The following is a 24,443-nucleotide window of genomic DNA, read 5'->3' on the forward strand; positions in this document are numbered from 1 at the left end:
CTGTTCTAGATGACGCACTTCATTCCGTAATAAAGTGTGTTAATGTGCTATTAAATCTAACGCCAAATGTGAGCGTCTATTCAAACTATTTTGTGAAAAAGAAAATGAAGACCACGTGAAACTTTTACTACATACTGAAGTAAGATGGCTATCTGAAGATAAAAGGAGCGATGGCATGACTTTCTGAGGAAAGAGAAGTCAAATACCCAAATTCAACCAAATGTGCAAGAAAGATATTGCTACCGTTCCCACCTTCATATTTAGCTAAATGTCGATGCAGTGTAGTAAATGATTTACTGGTAAAAAAGAGATATCGGCTCGATATAACACAACGTGGAGAAATTGGAACCTAATAAAAAATCTCTGGGCAGCAAGCAGCAAGAATCAAGCGCAGGGATCTGACTAAATTAAAAAAAAATTAATTAGAAAAATCTGGAAATTTAGTATTGAAATTTGAATTAGAATTGCAATCATTATATATTTTAAAAATTTACTTACACTGTTTCATTACAAACTTCCCAGTGATTTCTTCGTAAAACCTAACATATTAAATTTTTTAATATTAAAAAATATGTATGTTACATAGGGGGGCATAAAATTTTTAGAAAGACTAAGGTGGGGCATGACACAAAAAAGGTTGGGAAACACTGCTATAGACCATCCTGCAGATTGGAAGAGGAAACAAGATCGTTAAACAGGTAAATGAAAGTACATATTCTTAAATACCTTTTAAACGAACATTTGTAAAATAAAATCCATCTACTACGCACGAAATTAACGCACCACCTTAAAAATTGCTCAGTTTTAATGTCTCAAATTTAATAAACCTGTTGTCTGATATAAGCGATTTTTTTAACTTGTTACAGCCTTATTCTTTAACAATCTCGCTGTAATATGCTTGTTGCTAAGCAGGTAAGTTTTTATTGTATACCGGGTGTACCAATCAAACAGTGTTTTTTTCTCAAAGTTCGCGTCACCCTTTGGAATATTCTAGCATATGTAAAAAACTGAAATTACAATCCAACTATAGCCTTCTGTTTTCTTAACATTCTGTTTTTTGATTCATTCGCTTATGTTGGATAATAAAAAAGGTGGGTACTTTAATTACTATCCTTGTTTTCCATTAATACAGGAATATTAAATTCCTAATTTTACATTAAAAAATGCGCAATAACTACCTCTTAAAACCCACCAAATTTAATTTGCATATCTGAACCGGTTTTAGAGCACTAAATAATTCGTCAGTTTGTGAGAAAAATTTCAACACCCCCTATCTCGGAAACGAAGTTTACAAAGCAAACTGTCATTATTCTGTCATGCAGAATTACCTCTTAAAGTTTTCCATACTTATTTAAAAACACCCTGTATTGACGAAAAACAAGTCTAGTTGTTAAAGTATGTTTGATTGCTACACCCGGTATACAATGACAATTTACCTTTATAGCAACAATATTATTACAGCGATATTGTTACAGAATAAGGCTATAACATGTTAAAAAAAATTACTTAAATCGGAGAGCAGGTTTACGAAGTTCAAGGCATCAAAAATGACTCTTTTTTAAGGGGGTGCGTTAATTTCTTGAAGAAGTGTATTTATACATATATTTTTAATTACCAGTGCACACAACGATAATTATTTTTGGATACTAGACCAACATGCGACAGCTTAAAATAAAAATAATGAAGTTCTTCTCTTTACAAATATTTTTTCCATTTCCGACGTAAATATAAGATTGTCAGACCTACCAGCGCCAGCGGCAGTTAATATTCCCGGGGCGATTGATGTTTAAAAATAAATACCGTAGGATTTTTTTGTATGTCTTAGATTGTATCTTAAGTATAACTACTATAGAAATATATTTCCTCTCGAGTATTAATACACTTCTTCTTCATGCAGTACCGTCTCTTATCGGAGGTTGGCTACCATCACAGCAACCTTAACTTTGTTGGCTGCAGCTCTGAACAACTGTATTGAACTGCACCCATACCACTCCCTTAAATTTTGCAACCAGGCAATCCTCCTACGTCCCACATTTCTCTTTCCCGAGATTTTTCCTTGGATTATGAGTCTTAGCAGAGAGTACTTTCTCCTCTCATTATGTGGCCTAGATATTCCAGTTTTTTCGTTTGTATGGCTTTTATGACTTCGCGTTCCTTCCCCATCTTTAGCAAAATATCTTGATTTGTCACTCTTTCTGTCCATGGTATTTTCCACATTCTCCTGTAACACCACATCTCGAATGGCTCAATGTTTTTGATGTTTATCTTTTTCAGTGTCCAAGCTTCCATGCCGTACAGCAGAACGGAGAAAATATAGCATCTTAACATTCTTGTTCTTCTTTCTTGGGAAGACGAAGTCGGTGAGGATGCCAGGAACTTCCTGGGAACGCGTTCATGGAAGAGAACAGCGGTAAATCGAAATGATTGGAGAAGCTTGACAAACGATTGTCTCGCTATCTCTATTCGCCTCTTGATTTCTCTTGTCTGGTCATTAGTATCAGTGAAGCAAACCCCTAAATATTTGTAGGACGTAACTATTTCAACTGGCTGATTATTTATCGTTAAATTCACATTGATGTATAGCTTCTTCGTTACAATCATGAATTTAGTCTTTTTGATGTTCAGTTTTAGACCATACTTATTAGTATGAGTGTTTATGTTTTCCATCAAATACAGTTAATTTTCTAGGTTATCTGTTACTATTAGCGTGTCATCAGCGTATCGTATATTGTTAATTAACTCTCCATTAATGTTAATACCAATGTTTTGCTCTAGGAGTGCTTCCTGACATATTGTTTCGCTATATATATATATATATATATATATTGAATACTAGTGGAGAAAGCACACAACCCTGATGCACACCTCGACGAATCTCAATTTCTTCGGTTAACTCATTATCTACCTTGATTTTTGCTGTTTGTCCCCAGTACAACCTGGATATGATGTTAATGTCTCGACTGTCGATGTTTTTGCTTCTTAGGATTTCATACAGCTTTTGGTGTCTGACTTTATCGAAGGCCTTCTCAAAATCTATGAAACCTACGTAGAGGTCTTGGTTTACACCTAAACATCTTTGCATTAACACACTCAGACCAAACAAAGCTTCCCGTGTTCCCAGTCCACTTCTGAATCCAAACTGTGTGGCGCTTATGTCCTCTTCTAGTTTATAAAATATTCCTTTGTGGATTATTTTTAAAAATACTTTTAGTGTGTGAAAAATGCTATAGTTCTGTGGTCTGAACACTCTCTGGCGTTATTCGTCTTCGGGATTGTGACAAAAGTAGAGGAGAGCAGTGGTGTCATAGTGCGGGAACGCGCGGGAACGCTGTTCCAGCACTGGTTAAGAAAAGAAAAAAAATAAATAGAGAATTTAGGTTTTGTAATCAAAAATTAGCAGTGCGTTCCGGCACTGCGTTCCGGCACTGCTAATTTTGCCATGACACCACTGGAGGAGAGCCATTTCTTTGGTATAATGCCTGTTCTATAAATTGTGTTAAAGAGGTTCACCATTATTTCAAGTGTGTCGTCGTGTACAAGTTTCAACAATTCTACAGAAATTTCATCTGGTCCTGCAGCTTTACCCCCTTTAATGTTCCTTATAGCATATTCTCGCTTTTAGGATTTCAGGCCCTGTTGTGTCGTCTGTAAGTTCTGCCACTGCTATATCTGGTCTTTCGTCTGCAAAAAGTTCTTCAATGTATTCTGTCCATCTTGCCAGTTGTTCATTTAAATCTGTAATTTTTTACCTTTTTTGTCTTTTACGGTGGATGCTTGTTTCACTTTTTTACCTGTTATTTCCTTAATCTTTTTATGCATGTTAAGGCTATCGTACTTTCTTTCATATTCTTCTATTTCCTTGCAGTTTTATGACAGCCCTGGGCACTAAGGCTATCTTCTCCCGGTGAGGGTGGTTATCCCTTATCCGAGGGGTGGAATAATTGATACGCTTTTACTTGTTGAGTTGTTTTATTTACACTCGCATTAGCATAAGCTGGTAGCACCGCACCCTAAGAACGTCTCGTGAAGAAAGAGACACTATCTTTAATGTGGAAATATTACGTCTGATCACCAAAATAGAATGTCTAATATAATAATATGAATTTACTTGTTATAGTTTTGCTGTTTATATATTTAGAAATGCCTATTCAGCATCGACCATGAAAAGTGTTTATAATTGACTCTGCAATTATTAGTTGAATCGTGATCTAGGATAACAATATTTATATAATCGAATGAAGGTTGTAATATTGTTATGATGACATAAATAACTGAAAGTAATTATCGTAGATAATTACAGGGTGTTTTTAAGATATATCTACTGAGTACAGATGAATTCTTGTACACCTTCCCTTTTTAGGAATTTTCCGACTACGGGGAGGGAAATTTGCAAGTCGTGCTACCAACCCATACTGTGTTGTAATCAATACAAAAAATTTATTTTATATACAAACTTCCTAAACCTACGCAAATACATAAATAATATAAAATGTTCGTTTAACAACATTGTTTCGTAACACTTGTCACTCACTGTGTTTTCGGATTGTAAGCATATAATCTATTCTTATGTATTTCCTTGATTTTATTGTTTTCTATTCTGATTTTACAATTAACGTTATTTACTTCTGTTATCGTGAAAGGACCTACATAAAGACTATCAAACTTACCATTCTCTTCCCTTTTTACAAGGACTAGGTCTCCTCTTTTAAAGTGTTGTGGTGTTGCTTTGGGCTTATTTTCTTCTTGCCGCTCTTTTTTGTCTTCCTTGCTTTCATTGCTTCTAGTGAATTGACCTATCGTATCTATGTATTCTGTGTCCTCTGGTTTCGAAGAAGTGTCCGATATCACGTCTTCTTTGACATGTGTTCTATTCGGTTTGTTAATGTGACATTCATGGCATTGTTTAACGTATTTTCTTACGTCTTTTTCTAAATTTTTCCATCTAAATCTTGCTTTTAGCTTCTTTATTAGTCTGTTTTTCTTTAAGTGTCCTCCGAACATCGGGTGATTATGGTATTCTCCTATTAATCTGTGTTTTTCTTTGACATCTTTTATTGTTTCTGGTACTTCACATATGTATATTTCTATATTCTTCAATTTTTTATTTCCTTCTTTAATAAATTCATCAATTGTGCACATTTTAAAAATAATATCATTTACGTATATTTTTACTTTACGTACTGCATTCTCTACCGCCAGCTTATCAAGCTGTACCAACGCTTGGTTTAAATCGAAACGATTCAATCCTGTGGCTATGCTTTTGCTGCATTTTATTTTGTTTTTGGCCCTAATGCTCAGTCTTGGTGAGATTAGTTCTGCTCCAAAGGACAAAATTGGTAGTCTATGCGCCTCTAAATTATTTAGTACCTTCCTTACTGTCTGTTTGGTGGCTTCTGGCTGTAGTGCGAGTTCACTTTCAGCCTTTGTTTGTCTTGCTTCTTTCTCCTTTTCTTTTGCTTGAGCTCTTGTTATGGCTAGTATATGGGCGTTGTCTATGTATAGGTTTTTTAGTTGATGCAATGTTATTCTTGAAAGGCTGTCTGCGTAGTTACTTTTCCCTGTTATATACTCTATTTCGAAGTCATATTCTTCTAGGTCTAATCTGATCCTCGTGAGTTTTGAGGTTGGTTCTTTCATTGCAAATAGGTGTGTCAAAGGTTTATGGTCTGTTTTTACTTTGAATGTTGGTGCTCCATATAGATAACATTTAAAATAATTAATTCCCCAATGAATCGCTAGTAATTCCTTAACGATTATAGGTTTATTACATTCTCCTTTACTAAAACTTCTTGATGCATATGCTATAGGTAGGTCAATTCCGTTATAATCTTGACTTAGCATTGCTGAACAACTCTCATTGGATGCGTCTGTTGTTAAGATAAACTGTTTGTTGAAATCAGGATATTTTAAAATTGGTGGTTTCGTCAGAGATGCTTTAAGCTTTTTGAATGCTTTTTCACACTCCTCGGTCCACGAAAATTCTACTCCTTTCCTCGATAATTTGTTGAGTGGTCTGCATATTTCCGCAAAATTTTTAATAAAACGTCTGTAATAGTTGCAAAATGCTACAAATCTCTTTGTTTCTTCCGCTGTCTTAGGTGTCGGATATTGTTCAATTGCTGCATACTTCGCTTTGTCTGGTGATACTCCCTCTTGAGAAAGATCATGTCCTAAATATGTTACTTCCCTTCTAAAGAATTGACATTTTCCTGGGTTAAGTTTCAAATTGAATTTTCGACATGTCTCGAATGTCTTTTTCAGGTTGTCTAAGTGATGTTTTTCGGATATTCCAATTACTACGATATCGTCCATGTAAAGAAATGCTTTGTCTGGTGTTAATCCTGAAAATGCTATTGACATCATTCTTGAAAAGCTATTTGGGCTTACATTTAATCCAAAAGGTAATCTGGTAAATTGAAATGCTCCATTTTCTGTGCTGAACGATGTGTATTTTCTCGATGATTTTTCTAATGGTATCTGGTGAAAGCCTGACATTAAGTCTATAACTGAAAACCATTTTGCTCTTCCTAGTTGATCTAATATCGAATCTATTCTTGGTAATGGAAATTTGTCTGTAACTATCTTCTTGTTCAGTTGTCTAAAATCTATGCATAATCTCCATGCTTTTCCTCCATCTATAGCTTTTTTCGGTACCAGTACTACTGGACTGTTGTACTCGGATGTAGATGGTTCTATGATTCCTTGGTCTCTTAGGTTTTGTACTTGTCGATTTAATTCCTCTGTTTGCGCGTGAGGTGTCCTATAATTCTTGATATATACCGGAGTTTGGTCTTCAACTCTTAGTTTTTGTTCGTAGAAATTGTTACAGGTTAACATATCATGCCTTAGGGCGAATATGTCTGAATATTCCTCGCATAACGATACTAAGTTGTCTCGTATGTATTCTGGTATGTCTAATTTCAGTGATTCTCGCAATTCTTTTTTTCTGTCCTTGCTGTCGTTGACTAGCCTATATATATTGAATAGTTTAATATCCAACGTCCTGATTGTGCTTGCGTCTACATTTACTGTTTCGTACGTTGTGTTCAAAATTTTGATGTATGGATTATTACTTGAAATAATTGCTCTTGCTATGAATATTCCTGGTTGTATTTCTTGCTGTTCCACTATCCTATCTTTCTTTAACGTTTGAAAAATTTTTACGATTCTGTAAATTTCACATCTAGGCGGTATTATTATGGTGTCATTGTCTATATTATCCAGAATTTTCGTACTAATGTAACAATCGTTGTCCTCTTTAATGTGCATTTTAAGGTTTGCGTAATCTAGTATACATTGAAAGTTAGAAATAAAGTCTCTCCCAATGATTCCGTCTGTTGGAATTGGAAAGTTAGGTTCTACCAATTGAAAGATGTGTTGGAATCGAGTTCCTTTTACTTCGAGTGTTGTCTCAACTTCTCCCATTGTTTGCAACTCTCCTTTAGTGACTCCTTTTATTTTCGCCTTTGTGTTTGTTTCACCTGTTCCTTCATAAAATCTTGTGAACATTTTAGTATTGAAATGTCAGCTCCTGTGTCTATGATAAAAGTGCTTGTGTTTTCAAGAATTCCTGTTTTCATTCGTACAAAGTTCGTTAGGTTTAGGTCGAAGTTGTAAATGTTATATTTTATTTCTGCCTGTGTGCTTCCAACTTCTTGTTCATTCAAAACCCCAACTGCTGGTTTTCTTGCTCTTCTTGACTGTCCTCTATTTCTAGTAACCTTACGTTCCTGTTACGTCCGCCTCTCTGGTTTCCTCTGTATGTTTGATTGTTAAATTGTCTGTATCCTCTGTTCGAATAATTTCGTTGATTGTCCGTTGCTTCTCCTTCGTTCCGTTGTCCGAAGTTATTTCTTCTTCCTCTGTCATATTTGTTATGGTATCCTCTTCTGTATTGCTGCTGTTCTCTCCTATTCTCGTAGTTTGTCCTATAATTTAAGACTCTTCCTTGTGCATTTTCTTCAGTCGTATCGATCGACAAAAATTTAGATACTACTTCCTGCGGTGATGTAAAGTTACCTGCTTCCAGTATTAGCTTAGCTTTCTCTGCATTAGCGTTTCGTTTCATTGTTGTTACTACAGCTTCGGTCGTATATTTCTTTGCTAAGTCAAGTGGCATTCCTTCCGCTATGTATGCTACTTTTAATTGTTCTGCTAACTCTTCCACTTCAGATGCGTACACTGCTGCATCTCTATGCCCTTGCCTTTTTTTGGCTAATTTGGCTATTAAATTCTTCGGATTATCACCTTTTAATTCTTTCTTTAGTGCTTCAGCTATCCGTGGCATCGTATCTTCTGTGGTTATTAGGTTCCTAGCCTTATTGGTGAGTCGCGTTTTTATTAGCGTTACAGCTGTGTCTTCATGACCTTCTGCCAATTTTCCAAGTAGTTCTAATGCGTCTAAAAATGGTTGTAATTTCCCTGCGCTTCCATCGAACTCGTTGGGCAATATCTTGCTTGCGATATTCAAAAATTCATTGATTGTCAAAGCCATGTTTAATATTGTTATATCTTGTTTTATGTCACCTTTTTTCTCTTTTGTCTCTTTAACTTTGTCTCTGATTTTTCCAAAATATTTGTTGCACGATTCCCTTTGTTTGTCCGAAAGTGCTTCCCAGTTTTTCCTAGTCAATTGTGTGAACTTGTTATAAGCTTTAATTAGCTGTGTCGTCACTTCTTCCTTTATGTCCTTAGATTTCGGAACTTTTTTCTTTAAGACTCTTCTGCTTTGCCTGTCTATTTCTTGTGCAATTTCCTCAACTATTTTGACAAAATCTTCCCAAGTAACTTTGTTGCTACTCATTTATACATAATTTTTTTCTTTTTTTCCAGCTTCTGCACTTCTTAGCGAAAATATAAATTCGATAGTCTTACGGTGTATATAGATATGTAGTATATAGATATATAGTAAAAAAATATAGAGATAAAATAATACGTCAATATATGGTAAAAATATGTAAAAATTGCAGTAGTAATAAAAATTCAAAAATAAATAACGTTATATTAACCCTTGTAAATAATTAGTTAGAATAATAATTTAAATGTATTATGCATATAGCGTATATTTGTTATATCGTATATTTATTTTGATAGGTATATTTACGATAGCAAATATTAAGATCATAAAAAATTGCAAAAATGTACTAAAAATCAGTAGTCAAATAATAAATGAATAAAAGTCAGCAAGGATAAAGTATACGTTGATAAATATGTAAAAATCATATAAAATTGTATCATTGCGTCCTATAATAACTTAATATGAGGGTAAAAAAAATCTTTGTATATTGATAAATATTGGTAATAGAATAGAATAATTAAGTAAAAATAGGTAAACTTGAAACATATATTAATGTAATTAAGGTAGCACATAATGTTTATACTTTATACTTTATATTAATCAGGAAATACCATAAAAATAGCTAATATGGACTTACCACTTTTACGCGTCTTTGTTCGTATCACAAGTCCTCGCTGCACGTTCCATAGCATTGTCCATTTTCCATTGTCCCACGATGTTCCATCTCCATACTATTCCCTTTTCAGCTCCGCGTCGGCCTGATGTCTCCATCCATTTTACATACCACACTGTTGTCTAAGGTGGTCTAGGTGCCTGAACATTGACGTGTTTCTTCATACCTGTCCTGTTCACCAGTCCTGAGTTCTCCCCTGGTTCTGGATCGCCATATGACAGCCCTGGGCACTAAGGCTATCTTCTCCCGGTGAGGGTGGTTATCCCTTATCCGAGGGGTGGAATAATTGATACGCTTTTACTTGTTGAGTTGTTTTATTTACACTCGCATTAGCATAAGCTGGTAGCACCGCACCCTAAGAACGTCTCGTGAAGAAAGAGACACTATCTTTAATGTGGAAATATTACGTCTGATCACCAAAATAGAATGTCTAATATAATAATATGAATTTACTTGTTATAGTTTTGCTGTTTATATATTTAGAAATGCCTATTCAGCATCGACCATGAAAAGTGTTTATAATTGACTCTGCAATTATTAGTTGAATCGTGATCTAGGATAACAATATTTATATAATCGAATGAAGGTTGTAATATTGTTATGATGACATAAATAACTGAAAGTAGTTATCGTAGATAATTACAGGGTGTTTTTAAGATATATCTACTGAGTACAGATGAATTCTTGTACAGTTTTCCAAAACCCACTTCTCTTTGGCTTCTTTAATTTTTCTCTTAATCTCACGGTTCAATTCTTTGTATTTTGTCTTGTTGGTTTTATTTCTTCGCCTTTCCTCCATGAGGAACAAAATTTCATTTGTCATCCATTCCTTTTTCTTAATTTTGCTTGGAGCTAAGGAGCCTTCACCAGCTGTCATAAGGGCCTTTTCTATCTCCATCCATTTGTCCTCTACATTGTCTGTGTTCCTATTTTTTGCAGCAAGGTTTCTAAGATTGTTGTTTACCTGTTCTCTTGTCCTTTCCAGTATAGTTGCGTCTTTCAGTTGCTTAACGTCTATCTTTTGTTTAACTGCATTTTTCTGTAGTTTATTGAATCTTATATTTACTACAGCCACCACCGGATTGTGATCCGCTTCTATATCAGTGCCTCGATAGGTTTTTGTAGACGTGATGGAGTTTTTAAACCGGCTTCTGATTAGCATATAATCGATTTGATTCCTGACGATGTTGTCTGCATTATCCCTTGGTGATGTCTCTGTGTACAATCTACGGTTTGGTAATCTGAACATTGTGTTCATTACTACAAATTCTTTTTCTTGGCAAAATTGTACCAGACGTTCACCTCGGTCGTTTCGTTGTCCAAGTCCAAATTCACCAGTGCATCCATCAGTTTTCACCTTACCAACTTTAGCGTTGAAATCGCCCATGATTATGGTGACCTCTTCTTTTTTGGTCGATTCCAGAATGTATTCTAGTTGCTTGTAGAATTCTTCTATTTCTGTCCACGTGGACGATATACTGGTATCCTTTATGCTGGGGCCACAGTAACGTCTAATACCGATAATTAACGCATTATCTGCATTACAGAGATGGCAAATAATGCGTTAATGAACGGCATTAGACGTTACTGTGGCCCCTGCGTTACAGATGCTATTAACACGTTGACGGACAGTGCGCCAAATGTATAAGCAAGTGTTGTGACACTATTTTGTATTTTGCAAAGTAGATTTTAGTGAAATTGTTGAATTTTTTGAGTTGAGGTTTTTTACATTTTTTGTAAACATGTGGACGACGACAATGGGTGTCGTGTCACATTTAATATGCATCTGTAGATGTAATGTGACATTTTTTGTCACAACTCGTTATTTTAAAAAATGACGTCTATAGACATTGTGTCACATTACATCAATGGAAATTAGACGTCTATAGACGTTGTGTCCGTCAACGTGATAACATAGTTGACTTAACCAAAGGCGGTTCTGAAACTGTTATCTTGTGGCATGTCTATTTTCCTACAAGATTAATATCAAAGTACATCACACGTCAAGTTTGAAAAACAACCGCTAAACAACTTTCGGATATAATAACACCTAACCATGTCTTTTAAATAACATTTTTTGAAAACGAAGTCCAAATCAAAACGTCAAACAGCAATGTACCTATAATCTTGAGCTCAGCTGCAGGATCTATCGCCTTTAGTGAAACACCAAATTCAAGATGATAATTTAATTCTGTAAATGACACTAACTTCCCGGGAGACCTAATGACGATACTTCATTGGCCGCTTCGTATGATGGTTGACCTGAGAATCATTTGACGATGAGACTAGATGTTGTCTCTGTGAATTGACTCGAAGGAATATTTAAAAGCACATTTTGACTCGTTGAAGTTACTCGAAGGAATGTATGTACTAATGTATGCTCCTTCTTAGCTGCCCTAGTATTGGGGGCAGCCCACGTGTATAATTAACAAAGTATTTTATTTAGTTAGCACAATTAGTGTGCGCTAGTCAAAAATATTGTTTTTGATTTGCAATAATTAAACTATCTAAATAGCCCGCATATGTTTGGAATATAATAACAATTGCGTTAGTGTGATACACGGCGTGATAAAAATATCGAATATGAAAATTGAATGTTTGAGATTAAACAGCAATTAAAAATGTAACTTTCATTACAATTAGTTGTGGCTGAATCCAATAAAAACATAATATTTAAAGCATGAAATCGTTCCATTGTTTTATCCGGAACCATATTAAAAAGTTTTATCGCATTTTTCTTTTAACATACATCTATATTTTGGTACAATATTGAATAGTTTATTTTAATTTTTTTTTTTTCAGATTCAATGTCTTTAAGTTCGCCGCCAGGAAATCAAAGTCCGAAGGATTTTGATAAACTATTTGATAGTAATGTTCCAAAAGAGGTTTCTGATCTGTCAGAAAACCTCCAATGTTTGATCATGGGAAAAGTGGCCCAGACTAAGACTGTACTGAAAAGTAGGAAAATCGTAATTTATATATGTGCTGCTGATTCACAAGGTAAGAGTCCATTAAATGGGTTAATTGTAATATCATAAGAGTCTTTTTTGTCCTTCGTATTTCTTTTGTTACTTCCTCCTTGGATATAATTGTTCTATTATATCTTTGCACTAACGTCATGATTCATTTGCAAACAAGTTAAGGAGATGGGTACGTAGTTTCTGCACTAATGCTATTTAAATGGGATTCATTTTTTTCGAATCCTGAGAAAACTAATAAGTATTTTTGAAAAATTTAAATGTAGAATGAAAGATTACGTTCTTACCAAGGGCCGAAAGTTCCTTATGTAATGTTTACGTAATGTTTATTTTAATAAGTTACAGGGGTGAAAAACTAAGAGAAAATGTAGTGTTATTTTTAATTTCAAATAACTCATTCAAATGAAACTGTTTGTTTATTCTAAGGGACTTTCGGCCCTCGATAATAATTCAGTCTTTCATTCTGCGTTTAAATTTTTTAAAAATATTTATTATTAGTTTTTTTAGGATTCGGAAAAAATGGACACCATGTCCGTGGTGATATTTTCCAAATCGAACATTCGCTATCTTTGTCATACAACGCACTGAGCCGAATATAATATGGTGACAAGACAGTGGCAATTTTAAATATTTGGCATTCCATCGGGAATATTTTGATTTGTTAATTAAATAATATTGACTATTTCACGAACAAAGTGATAGGTCAAAAATTCAGTAGAATGAGAGGAAGGAATTTAATAATAATACATTTGATCTAGGTAACCCAAATCTACCCATTTTTTGAATAATTCACAATTAGTCATAATCATGAAATATTTATTATAACTATAAATAATTTGTTATAATTATTTTTTACCTATAACAATAAATAGTTGAAGGCCCAGTCTTTTAGAATGGCCCAGTGTTTCGTTGTTATTTTCTGCATCTAATTTGTAGTTGCGATCCACACAGAACATCATAAATTGTCTCCATATATAAGATTTAGATTTTCTTGTGTTACTCGGTATATTTTCTTCAATGTTTTGGTTTATAACTTCGCTTGAAGTACCACCGAAACGACTCATTTTGACGTATACAGCTACAATAATTTTTTTGGCAAACGTCAAACTTTGCTTTGCGATCCGTATCCATGGTTACTTCGTTGAAAACACGAAGCTGATAGACCAATCAGAATTGAAAGACAGTTGGTGTTTTCGCGATAACACAAGCTGTCTTTGGTTTGTGATTGGTCAGATTATGTGAAAATTTTAAGATGAGTGAAATAGTCAATAGTAATACCACTAGTGATTCAATTTTCGCGATAAGTTTGTCGATTTACTTCTAAACGAAACTGAGTTGCTTGAAAACACCACGAGTCCGTAGGACGAGTGGTGTTTTCTTTAAGCAACTCAGTTGAGTTTAGAAATAAAAGACAGACTTATCGGGAAAATTGAATCACTAGTGGTATTACTATTGATAATGTATTTGATAAATAATTGAAAGACGTGAACTTAAAAAAAAGTTATTTATTGTTTGTTATTTATGGAAGATCGAAGCAGAGAATACAGCAGGATATATTCTGTGATCCAAGTATTTGGTTGTTAAAGATGTTCAAGATTGTAAGCGTTCCATAGTAACAATATATTATTAAAAAATCACTTTATCACTTTTCCTCTTTTCTCGATTGAGTATTAGTTTTTGTTATACAGTATATAAATTATTATAATCACTGAATACATAGTTAGTGAAAAATCTATTATATTAATTAACTGAATTTATTATGCAATTATACGAGTACAAGTAACAGTTATCCAACAACACTCAAAAGCCATCTCTTTAAAGTTAATGATGACATTTTTGTCAGGTAATGTTTACATATCCATACCAGTGAGAATTTTACTACACTTAATTTGCCGTGTAAAGACAGAAAAAGTATGGATAACCATAAAATATGTGCGCCCATGCCCTTAAATCAAAACATTAAATGAAGCGTACATCGATATGTCTGTAATATCATTGATATGCACTGTCAATGTAATAATTAGGAAATAGCTATTATTGTTAGACTTATGTATTTTATAAAGTTAGGTATATTGTACCTACGTTTATATTTTACTATGTTAGAATATATTTAACACAATTACAACTTTATAAAATATAAATACACACATGTCCAAAAGTTTGGAATACGTACAAATAATATATCTACGCCCATGGTAGTTTAAAAACTGTTGTTGATATTCATTTGAGAGCGTTTTTACATGAAAATGATAAAAACTTTGAATCGTTTTTGTATCATTTTGCCCATTTTGGTCACATTCAACTGATTAGCGTATTTACACATTATTTCAGTCTGTGTTTAAATTTGAATTGAGCCGTTTAAAAATGCCTAGAAACGTGATGTCTCACTTTGACATATCTAGAATAATTGCTTTGTTACAACAGGGCTTTAGCCAAAGTGATATCGCGAATATTGTTGATGTTACTCAGAGTGCTGTATCTAAAATAAAAAAAAGAATGTTTGTGTACTTTGTACGCACGTAAGAAGTTATACTTCTATTATATGATTATATGATTATAAACGAAATTAATATACTTTTTATTTATATTTTATTTAAATATTAAATTAATTTATACTTACTACTTCTCAAACGTTTTTATTAAAACAGTGCCAAAAATTAAAATAATAAAAAAATAAAACACACACAAACACATTAAAAATGCCACAAATGATTTCTGAACATTAATTGTCGGAAAATTTTTTAACTAAATACAGTGGAACCTCGATAAGTCGGCCCCCGATAACCCAGAAGTCCGGCTAACCCGGACCGATTTTCATCGGACAAACATTTCAACAATAAAAATGTATGTATTATGTTAAAACATTTTATCTGCAGCCGCTTCTGGAATGTCTTAAAAATATCGAATTTCATTGATAAAACTTCCCTTCAATCATAATATAATATTTGAGAGATAATGGGTATCTGTGTAATTTGAACTATATGATAGTAAAAATGACTCATGCACACGGCGGCGGCAGAGCGGCATTCATTATCGCAAACAACAGGCACCTGTTATTCCTTTATTTTTCAACTGTCTTTTAAAATTATTTTTTTAAACAATGGTCTTTTAAACAATGAAAGAGTCACTGTTCTTAAATTACGTAAGCAGACCAGACGAAATTATTGACACAACCAAACTGACTGAGTTTTTTTACCTAGAAATTAATAATACTCTATATTGTCTATACTAAACTCTATACAACCATAGGTAACTGTGCATATATGTTTCATATTATTTTGCTTATAAGGGACTTTATCTATAAGTATACCGTATTATATTAATTTTTACCATGCTCTCCGGCTAACCCGGATTTTCGATAACCCGGATCGGCCGCGGTCCCGATTAATCCGAGTTATCGAGGTTCCACTGTACGTATTTTCTGAAAATAAAATTATATAATAAATATACTTACAATCATAAAATGTATAAAAAAAATAAAAAAATAAAAGTTTCTATTGGGATTCGAACCAACTTACCACGCGGCTGGTATTTGCGTTGTATTGGGATTCACTCGCATTAAAACTTCGCCACAGAGACAGCTTGTCATTATGTGCGAAGATCGTCTAACTAAACAGATTAACCTTTTGACATTTTTAACTTATGTAAATCAAATTATTTTGATTTTGAATTGAAATGATTTAGAATTGAAAAAATACAACAAAACATAGAGTAAGAAAACAATATATTAGGTGAATATTGATAGAAGTTTTGATGGTAATCAAATTATGTAAATAAAAGTATGACATACTACTTATGTATTTTGGTAGGTTCAAGGTAGGTATCGGAGCCCGTATAACGACTAATAAATTTCGCAATCACTTGCGTCGTGCAAAGTGGCTATGTTCAAATATCATAACAAAATTTGATCAACTATTTATAAAACACTTACCAGTGAAAGATTCTTTAGCTTTGAATAAGCGAGATTTGCGGCACTCATACTAGTCACAGTTTGATGAGCTTTCACATTGGCATGCAACAATCATCTCTTCTATGTAAATAAGTCCAAAAATATAATATGAAAACTATTTAAAAAGGCAGTATAACCATTAACTAACTTTTTGTTTGTTGTTTCTCTTCCTACAAATTTTAAAACGCAACAAGCATACATTATAACCAAATCACAGTCCCACAGCTGTGCCACAGCTGCCATATTGGATAATTTTTGTCATGTCATTTGAACATCCAATCAGAACAAAGTTATAATGCGCATGCGCCCGGTCGCTAGGTTTTACCATATAAAATTTCACTGTCATTACGCCCGTAAAGAAGTATAACTTCAAAAAAATCCAAGAGACAAAATGACGTCAAGGATCGTCCCAGAAGTGGTAGAAGTCGATGTACAACAGCAGCACAAGATCGGCAGATAACATTGATAGCTCGAAGAAATCGTCTGGAATCCACAAGTGGTATATCCAGGGAAATTTCTAGGTTGCAAGGACTGAATATTTCACGACAAACAATAACACGCCGACTAAATGCGGTAAATTTGTATCGTCGAATGCCCTTACATGTTCCTAAACTAACCTACCAACACAAAATTGTAAGGTTGCAATGGGCTACAGAAATGGTGCAACATGGTCCTAACTGAAATAACGTGATGTTCTCTGATGAGTCAAAAATTGTCTTGGTATCTTATTCGCGAAGAACACTAGTTTGGAGGGCCCCAGGACGACAAGCCCGACTAGAAACAGCCCAACCGCGTGCCCCGTTTCAAGGTGGCAGTATTATGGTTTGGGGTGGTATTATGAGTGGTACACGGACGCCACTGCTGGTTCTGGAGAGAAGTGTCACTGGTGCTGTGTACATCGAGGAAGTTTTAAATCCTGTCGTACGTCTATTCCGAGGGGCAGTAGGTGATGAATTTATGTTTATGCATGACAACGCACCTCCTCATCGAACAGCAGCAGTACAAAATTTTCTGGAAGAAGAAGGAATATCTACATTACAGTGGCCCTCGAATTCCCCCGATATGAACGTTATTGAACATGCTTGGGACATTCTCAAAACACGCATCAAAAAGCGAAACAATCCCCATATTACACTTCGCGAACTAAAAGATGCTGCTCGTGAAGAATGGGAGAGAATTCCGCAAGCCCAGCTCGACCAGTTAATCGGCAGCATGCCAAATCGCCTACAGGCATGCATACAGGCCAATGGAGGAAATACTAATTATTAGTTTTATTAAAAATAATTTTTTTCTTTACTAATTTATTTTTAAATGTAAGTTGTACTTTCTAACTTGTTCACTCCAAGAGAATAAATAATTTTTTTGCATATCGTTTATCTGGTTTTGAGATTTATTTAGTAATGTTAAGAATTGAAACAAAATGATGTTTAACTATTCAGAAAAGTTTATATATAAAAATCAATAAAAAGACGAAATATTCCAATATTCCAAACTTTTGGACATATGTGTATTCGCGGTGTGCAAGTACTTGGAAAGGGAAACGAGAAACGACCGTGCGCGAGTCGCGGAGAAATATTGCATCTATCTTAAATAATTCATATTGTCAATTGAAATTGTCAAATTGACGTATATTTCATACCTTCTGTCATTGACGCAGAAAAATTATATATTACTCCACAATATTGATATGATATGCAATTATTATATAAAGGTAAATTTAATTAATTGTATTTTGCTTGCAGTACTGCATTTTAATAACTGATTTTATTTACTACATACAATTAGGCATTCCAATGAAACGTCAAACATGGCCGGGTGTGGGCAAAATCTAACCTTACATCTACATTAATTTGTAAAGAAAATCCTGTTTGGTTGTTTTTTTATGTTAATTGTGTAGGGAAATCTGCGAAATTGTGATAACATATTAAATATGAAGTGATTTATCGCCTACAGAACTGAATTATCCCATATTAGTTACCAGTTTGTGTCAATAACTACTATGGGATTATTCAGTTATGTAGGCGATAAACTAGTTTATATTTATTTGCTATCACAATTTCGGTGCACAATTAACAATAAAAAACAAAACCAAACAGGATATTCTTTAAAAAAACTGATGTAAACCCTATATTATTAAATTTTTGCCCACTGCCGGCCATATTATATCACGTGATTTGGAATGGTCAATTGTTTACGTTTGCTAAACATAACCTGCATCTTATTTTTTCTTCTTACTATTTTTTTGGACTATGGCCTTGACAATTATCCAGCAACCAGGACTAATATAATTGGCCAATATAATTAAAAGTGCGAATAAAAGTACAGAGCGTAGAAATAGAGGTCGCTTTGCCGAACTTGCACGGTCCCATAATAAACATTATGCTCTAATGTCACTGTCACTGAAAATGAGAAACGTCAAAATGCATAGTAAACAAGGTATCAAAGACATGCCGTACGGTTTATCCTTGTTAAACTTATTGTGGATTCTAAGGACAAGCGGTTTTATTTTACGATACTAGTTTCTGTGGGTAAAAAATAAACCTAGTATAAGAAGGAGTCGTGAATAATTTCATGTATGAGCAAAGATGTAAAGGAAGAACTACAGCCACTAATCACTATGTATAAAAAATATTTCGGATAAACTTCATATATCAGAGAAGTGCAAAAATGCTATTTATACGTAAGTCAAAATAAAATGGTCTTTAATGCTACTCTTTCCTCTTAATTTAATCATTTTTACAGCTGGTACATTTTACTATGAGTATACTAATATTATGCATATTAAATTTGTGGCATCATATAGATGTACAATTTTGAATAGTAGTATTGATGTTTTTTCCTAAAATATTCATATCCTTGCCAAAAACACGTCAAAATTTTAAAATGTTTGTTTTTTTATTAAAAATTTCCTAGTAATTAGTTATCCCATACTGTTGACAGCTACTCAACTCAATTTATTTTAATATATTTTAATTATTTTTTAGATTGTAATGTTGAGAAAGGGGCACTACATAATACCATTTACCCCGAATTAAGAGCAAACTGTAGATCCAGAGGCTACGAGTTACATATCGTGGATCTGCATTGGAAAACTCTTCTAGAAAAGCAACAGGACCACGAATTTCCGGAGTTATGTATAGGAGAACTCACAAGTAATATAATTAGGAGTTATTAATTTTTATACTTATTAAGATTAAAACAGATCTTTCTGTTTTGCCACTCCCCTTCCTGCAGATTTCTTCTTTCCATTTCTTCGTCCACTTCATCTCTGAAAATCTTTGGCGTCTGCCTCTCCTCCTTTTTCCTATCGGGCTCCACTCTGTTATTCTGTTTATCCAACGTTTTTTGTCTGCTGTTCTGACAACCTGTCTGATGTCCGTATCAGGTTAATCGCTTCTGATCTGCGTAGTCTATTATATCTGAGATCATATCCATTCTTTTCTGAATCTCTATGTTGTTTATTCTATCTCTTCTCGTTACTCTGAAGCTTCTCCTTAGGTATTCGATCTTTGTTGCTCTTGTTTTTGTTGTTTTCTTATTTATTATCCAATTTTCACACCCACAAGTTAGGATATTTGTTATCATGGTGTTATATATTATTCAAATGTTGTCTTTCTCATAGCTAATACATCTATATCTGTTTCACATAACACATATGCCTTCAGAATACATTCCAATAGGGAACTTGCATAAAATTTTAAATTCGAAAAAAATGTTATAAATCACAACAGAACATAATTTAAAACATGTATCAAATATTAAAAAGTTTTGTTTGGCTTTCGTTTGGCCCCTAAAGATGATTAAAAATTCAAATTAAAACAGGTGGCCCAAAACGCGTCGTGACGTCATTCGTTTAAATTATGTTTACATTCTTCCAAAAAAGTAAACAGAATTAAAATTAGACATTATAAACGTCAGTAGAAAATACAGTTATGTAACCTCACAAGTGTTTTTGATCGTTTGAACTATTTTAAATTGACTAAAGGTTCTCTAAACCAAGGCCAGAAAACAAAAAAATATATATAGATTTTAAATTTGTACTTGTTATTATGAGGTTTTAAGAGGAAACAGTAGCGATCAACAGGTAGCGAAAACGCGTTCCAAGATCGCGGCTGTAATTTTGAATATTTTTTCGAGATATTTGGCACACATATTTGTAATATAATAAAGAATGGCGGTACAGAGCCCAATTTGAAAAATATATGAATATGTGGAAATTACTCTGTAATTAAATACAATATTAAACAAACGAGCCTGTACCGCCATTAAGAAGAACAAAAAAATACACTTTCTTCAAATAAACTTTTTTATCCGATGCCTAGATTTTGTGTCATTTTGGAACTACTAATGAAATAAAAAATTTTAGTAGTTCCAAAATGACACAAAATCTAGGCATCGGATAAAAAAGTTTATTTGAAGAAAGTATATTTTTTTGTTCTTCTTAATGGCGGTACAGGCTCATTTTTTTAATATTGTATTTAATTACAGAGTAATTTACACATATTCATATATTTTTCAAATTGGGCTCTGTACCGCCATTCTTTATTATATTACAAATACGTGTGCCAAATATCTCGAAAAAATATACAAAATTACAGCCGTAATCTTGAAACGCGTTTTTGCTACCTGTTGATCGCTACTGTTTCCGCTTAAGGCTTATTTTTAAAGGAAACTGGATATTATTATGCAATAAAAAAAAATGTGCAAGTTCCCTATTAGGTTTGGCATTCGTTTTGACACTGACACTATTAAATGACATTTAAAATAGTTCAAACGATCAAAAACACTTTTAAGGTTACATAACTGTATTTTCTACTGACGTTTATAATGTCTAATTTTAAATTCTGTTTACTTTTTTGGAAGAATGCAAACATAATTTAAACGAATGACGTCACGACGCGTTTTGGGCCACCTGTTTTAATTTGAATTTTTAATCATCTTTAGGGGCCAAACGAAAGCCAAACAAAACTTTTTAATATTTGATACATGTTTTAAATTATGTTCTGTTGTGATTTATAACATTTTTTTCGAATTTAAAATTTTATGCAAGTTCACTATTTACTGTGTTTTGACCTACGAAACATGCCCGCCTACCCAGTCCTTCACCTAGCTACCCTACTAGCATAATCTGGACGTTTAAATATGTTATTGATGAACTTACAACTCATCCCTTGTAACGGCATCATTTAATCAATTGTAACGCCGACCTGAAGATGATCTGTATATTGTAGAGATCGAAACCGGTCGTCGAAGTAAATTAAATGATTGTGAGTACGTCTGTGTTTCTTTACTTCATTTATATATTATTCTTTTTATGTTGACACTGATTTTCTATCCCACGGTATCGGGTTCAATTTTCGTATGCAGTCTCTTGTTTGTCCTGGTCTATTTTTTTATATCTTCTTTAGTTGTTGCTTTGATTTGTTTACCTTCGTCTATTTCCAGTCGTTTTATTTCTTTGTATATTCATGTTCCAGTTTTCTCATTGTCGTGTTCGATCACTATTTGATAGTCAACAAAAGTTAGGGTATATACAGGGTGAGTTTTTAGTGTGGGATCGGTCGATAATTCCATTACGGTATAGAATATCGAAAAAAGTTATTTAGAAAAAATTTAGACAATCATATTCTCCACACTTGGAAAATATGTCCATTTCTACAGGGTGATCAATAACAGCGTGGTATATCAAACATATAATTTTTTAAATGTGACACCCTATATATTTTTTCATATTTATATTCCCCTCATAATTCTTGTTCATATAATATAGGGTTTTGCATTACTATACAGAGTATTTAACAAGTTATGACCATTTTTATTTCGAAATCCCTATGAGATTAACACCCTGTATATAAAGAAGTAATTCATAGACAATAATTTGTTTTATGTAGTAAGATAAACAATATACTGTAGTTATTAAATTAAGTCCAATTGAAATCATTGACGAATGTTTGTATACAGGGTGAACTACAAAACCAAATTACGATTTTCTCTATTTTTTTAAATGGATCACCCTATATTTTATTTTTCAAAAATAGTGTATTTATTATACTCTTTCATTTTTATATAGCATTCCCTATATCTAAACTTTTTACTTTCGGAGATATTTTTAGTTTTCTTCAACTTTCGGGAATACATTCAATTTTTCTAGTAGAAATAAGTTGGTATTGAATGATAATTAAACAAAATTATTTTTATTCAATAAATCACTAACACAAAATATAAACAATAGCAATATGCAATGAATGTATCAATAAATGTGATATTAAGGAATTATCATATTTCCCTAATATACAAGAATCATACAATTCCTACAAAAAAAATATAGATATGTTGTGTATAATAAAATTACAAGATTATTTTTATTTAATAAACAACTCACACAAAACATAAATCAAAACAATATACAACTAATTTAATAGTTTTTAGATTATTATATCAACAGCATTCTAAGCCAAGAAGTTTTTAGTAACACATTCCTAATAGCAGATTGTGACCCGCAGTTTTTAATAATATAATTTTCATATTAAATTTCATTAATATGCATCAATAAGAAATCAAACTAGGTGATCTATAAATGTTTAAGGTGATATTGTTAGAGATTATGTGATTGGTCCACATTTTTTGACGGTTGAGGTTTTTATACGACGGTGCTCCAGTTCTTCCAAAATTGATTTTTTTCAAGTGGGGCTATATAAAAAACCTTGTATACCAGAAGCATCCAACAACGCTTGATGATATGAAAAATAGAATAAAAGAAGCTTTTAATAATATTGACTTACAAAAATGTTAGAAATGTGGCTCGGTCATTTGAATATCGGTTACAAAATTGCATAGACGTTGAAAGTGGTCATTTTCAACATTTACTTTAGACTTATATCCTTAACATCACATTAATTGGTGCATTCATTAAATTTTGTTATGGTTTATTATTTTTTTGTTAGTTATTTATTGAATGAAAATATTTGTTATATTATTACATAATACTTATTTGTTAAGTTATTTATATTTATAAGAATAATTGAATGTATTCCCGGCAAATGAAGAAAACTAAAAATATCTCAGAAACTAATAAGTTTAGGTATAGGAGATGCTATATAAAAATGAAAGAGTATCATAAATACAATATTGCAAAAAAATAAAATATAGGGTGATCTATTAAAAAAAAATGAGAAAATCTTAATTTTTTTTTGTAGTTTAAAAGTGCTCATAAAAATGAATGTTCTACTAAAAAATTCTTGGCTTAGAATGCTGTTGATATACCAAACTAAAAACTGTTACATCAGTTGTATATTGTTTTGATTTATGTTTTATGTAAGTTATTTATTGAATAAAAATAATCTTGTTATATTTTTATATACAATACAAAGTTTTTTTTGTAGGAATTTTACGATTCTTGTATATTAGGGAAATATGATAATTTCTTAATATCACATTTATTGGTATATTCACTGCATATTGCTATGGTTTATATTTTGTGTTAGTTATTTATCTAGTAAAAATAATTTTATTTAATTATCACTTGATACTAACTTATTTCTACTAGAAAAATTGAATGTATTCCCGAAATTTGAAGAAAACTAAAAATATCTCGGAAAGTAATCAGTTTAGATATAGGGAATGCTATATAAAAATGAAATAGTATATTAAATACAATAATTTTGAAAAATAAAATATAGGGTGATCCATTACTCCTTTATATACAGGGTGTTAATCTCATAGTGATTTCGAAATAAAAATGGTCATAACTTGTTAAATACTCTGTATAGTGATGCAAAACCATATATTACATGAACAAGAATTATGAGGGGAATATAAATATGAAAAAATATATAGGGTGTCCCATTTAAAAAATTATATGTTTGATATACCACGCAGTTACTGATCACCCTGTATAAATGGACATATTTTCCAAGCGTGGAGAGTATCATTGCCTACATTTTTTTTAAATAACTTTTCTCGATATTTTATACCATAATGAAGTTATCGACCGATCCCGCACTAAAAACTCACCCTGTAGATATTCGTTTCTTACTGGTATGCCCA

General features: G+C 32.7%; 1 protein-coding gene across 2 annotated transcripts in view; it reads left to right on the forward strand.

The window, feature by feature from the left end:
* The window catches only part of LOC114331260 (NACHT and WD repeat domain-containing protein 2), a 206,679-nt gene that overhangs the window by 71,656 nt on the left and 110,580 nt on the right, over positions 1–24,443 (forward strand). For both annotated transcript variants that reach the window (XM_028280772.2, XM_028280781.2), the window contains exons 4-5: positions 12,273–12,470; positions 19,382–19,549. In XM_028280772.2, coding sequence (XP_028136573.2) covers positions 12,273–12,470; positions 19,382–19,549 — 366 coding nt within the window. The remainder of the gene's footprint in view (positions 1–12,272; positions 12,471–19,381; positions 19,550–24,443) is intronic.

Source organism: Diabrotica virgifera, chromosome 6, assembly GCF_917563875.1.
Source record: "Diabrotica virgifera virgifera chromosome 6, PGI_DIABVI_V3a".
Classification (NCBI taxonomy): domain Eukaryota; kingdom Metazoa; phylum Arthropoda; class Insecta; order Coleoptera; family Chrysomelidae; genus Diabrotica; species Diabrotica virgifera.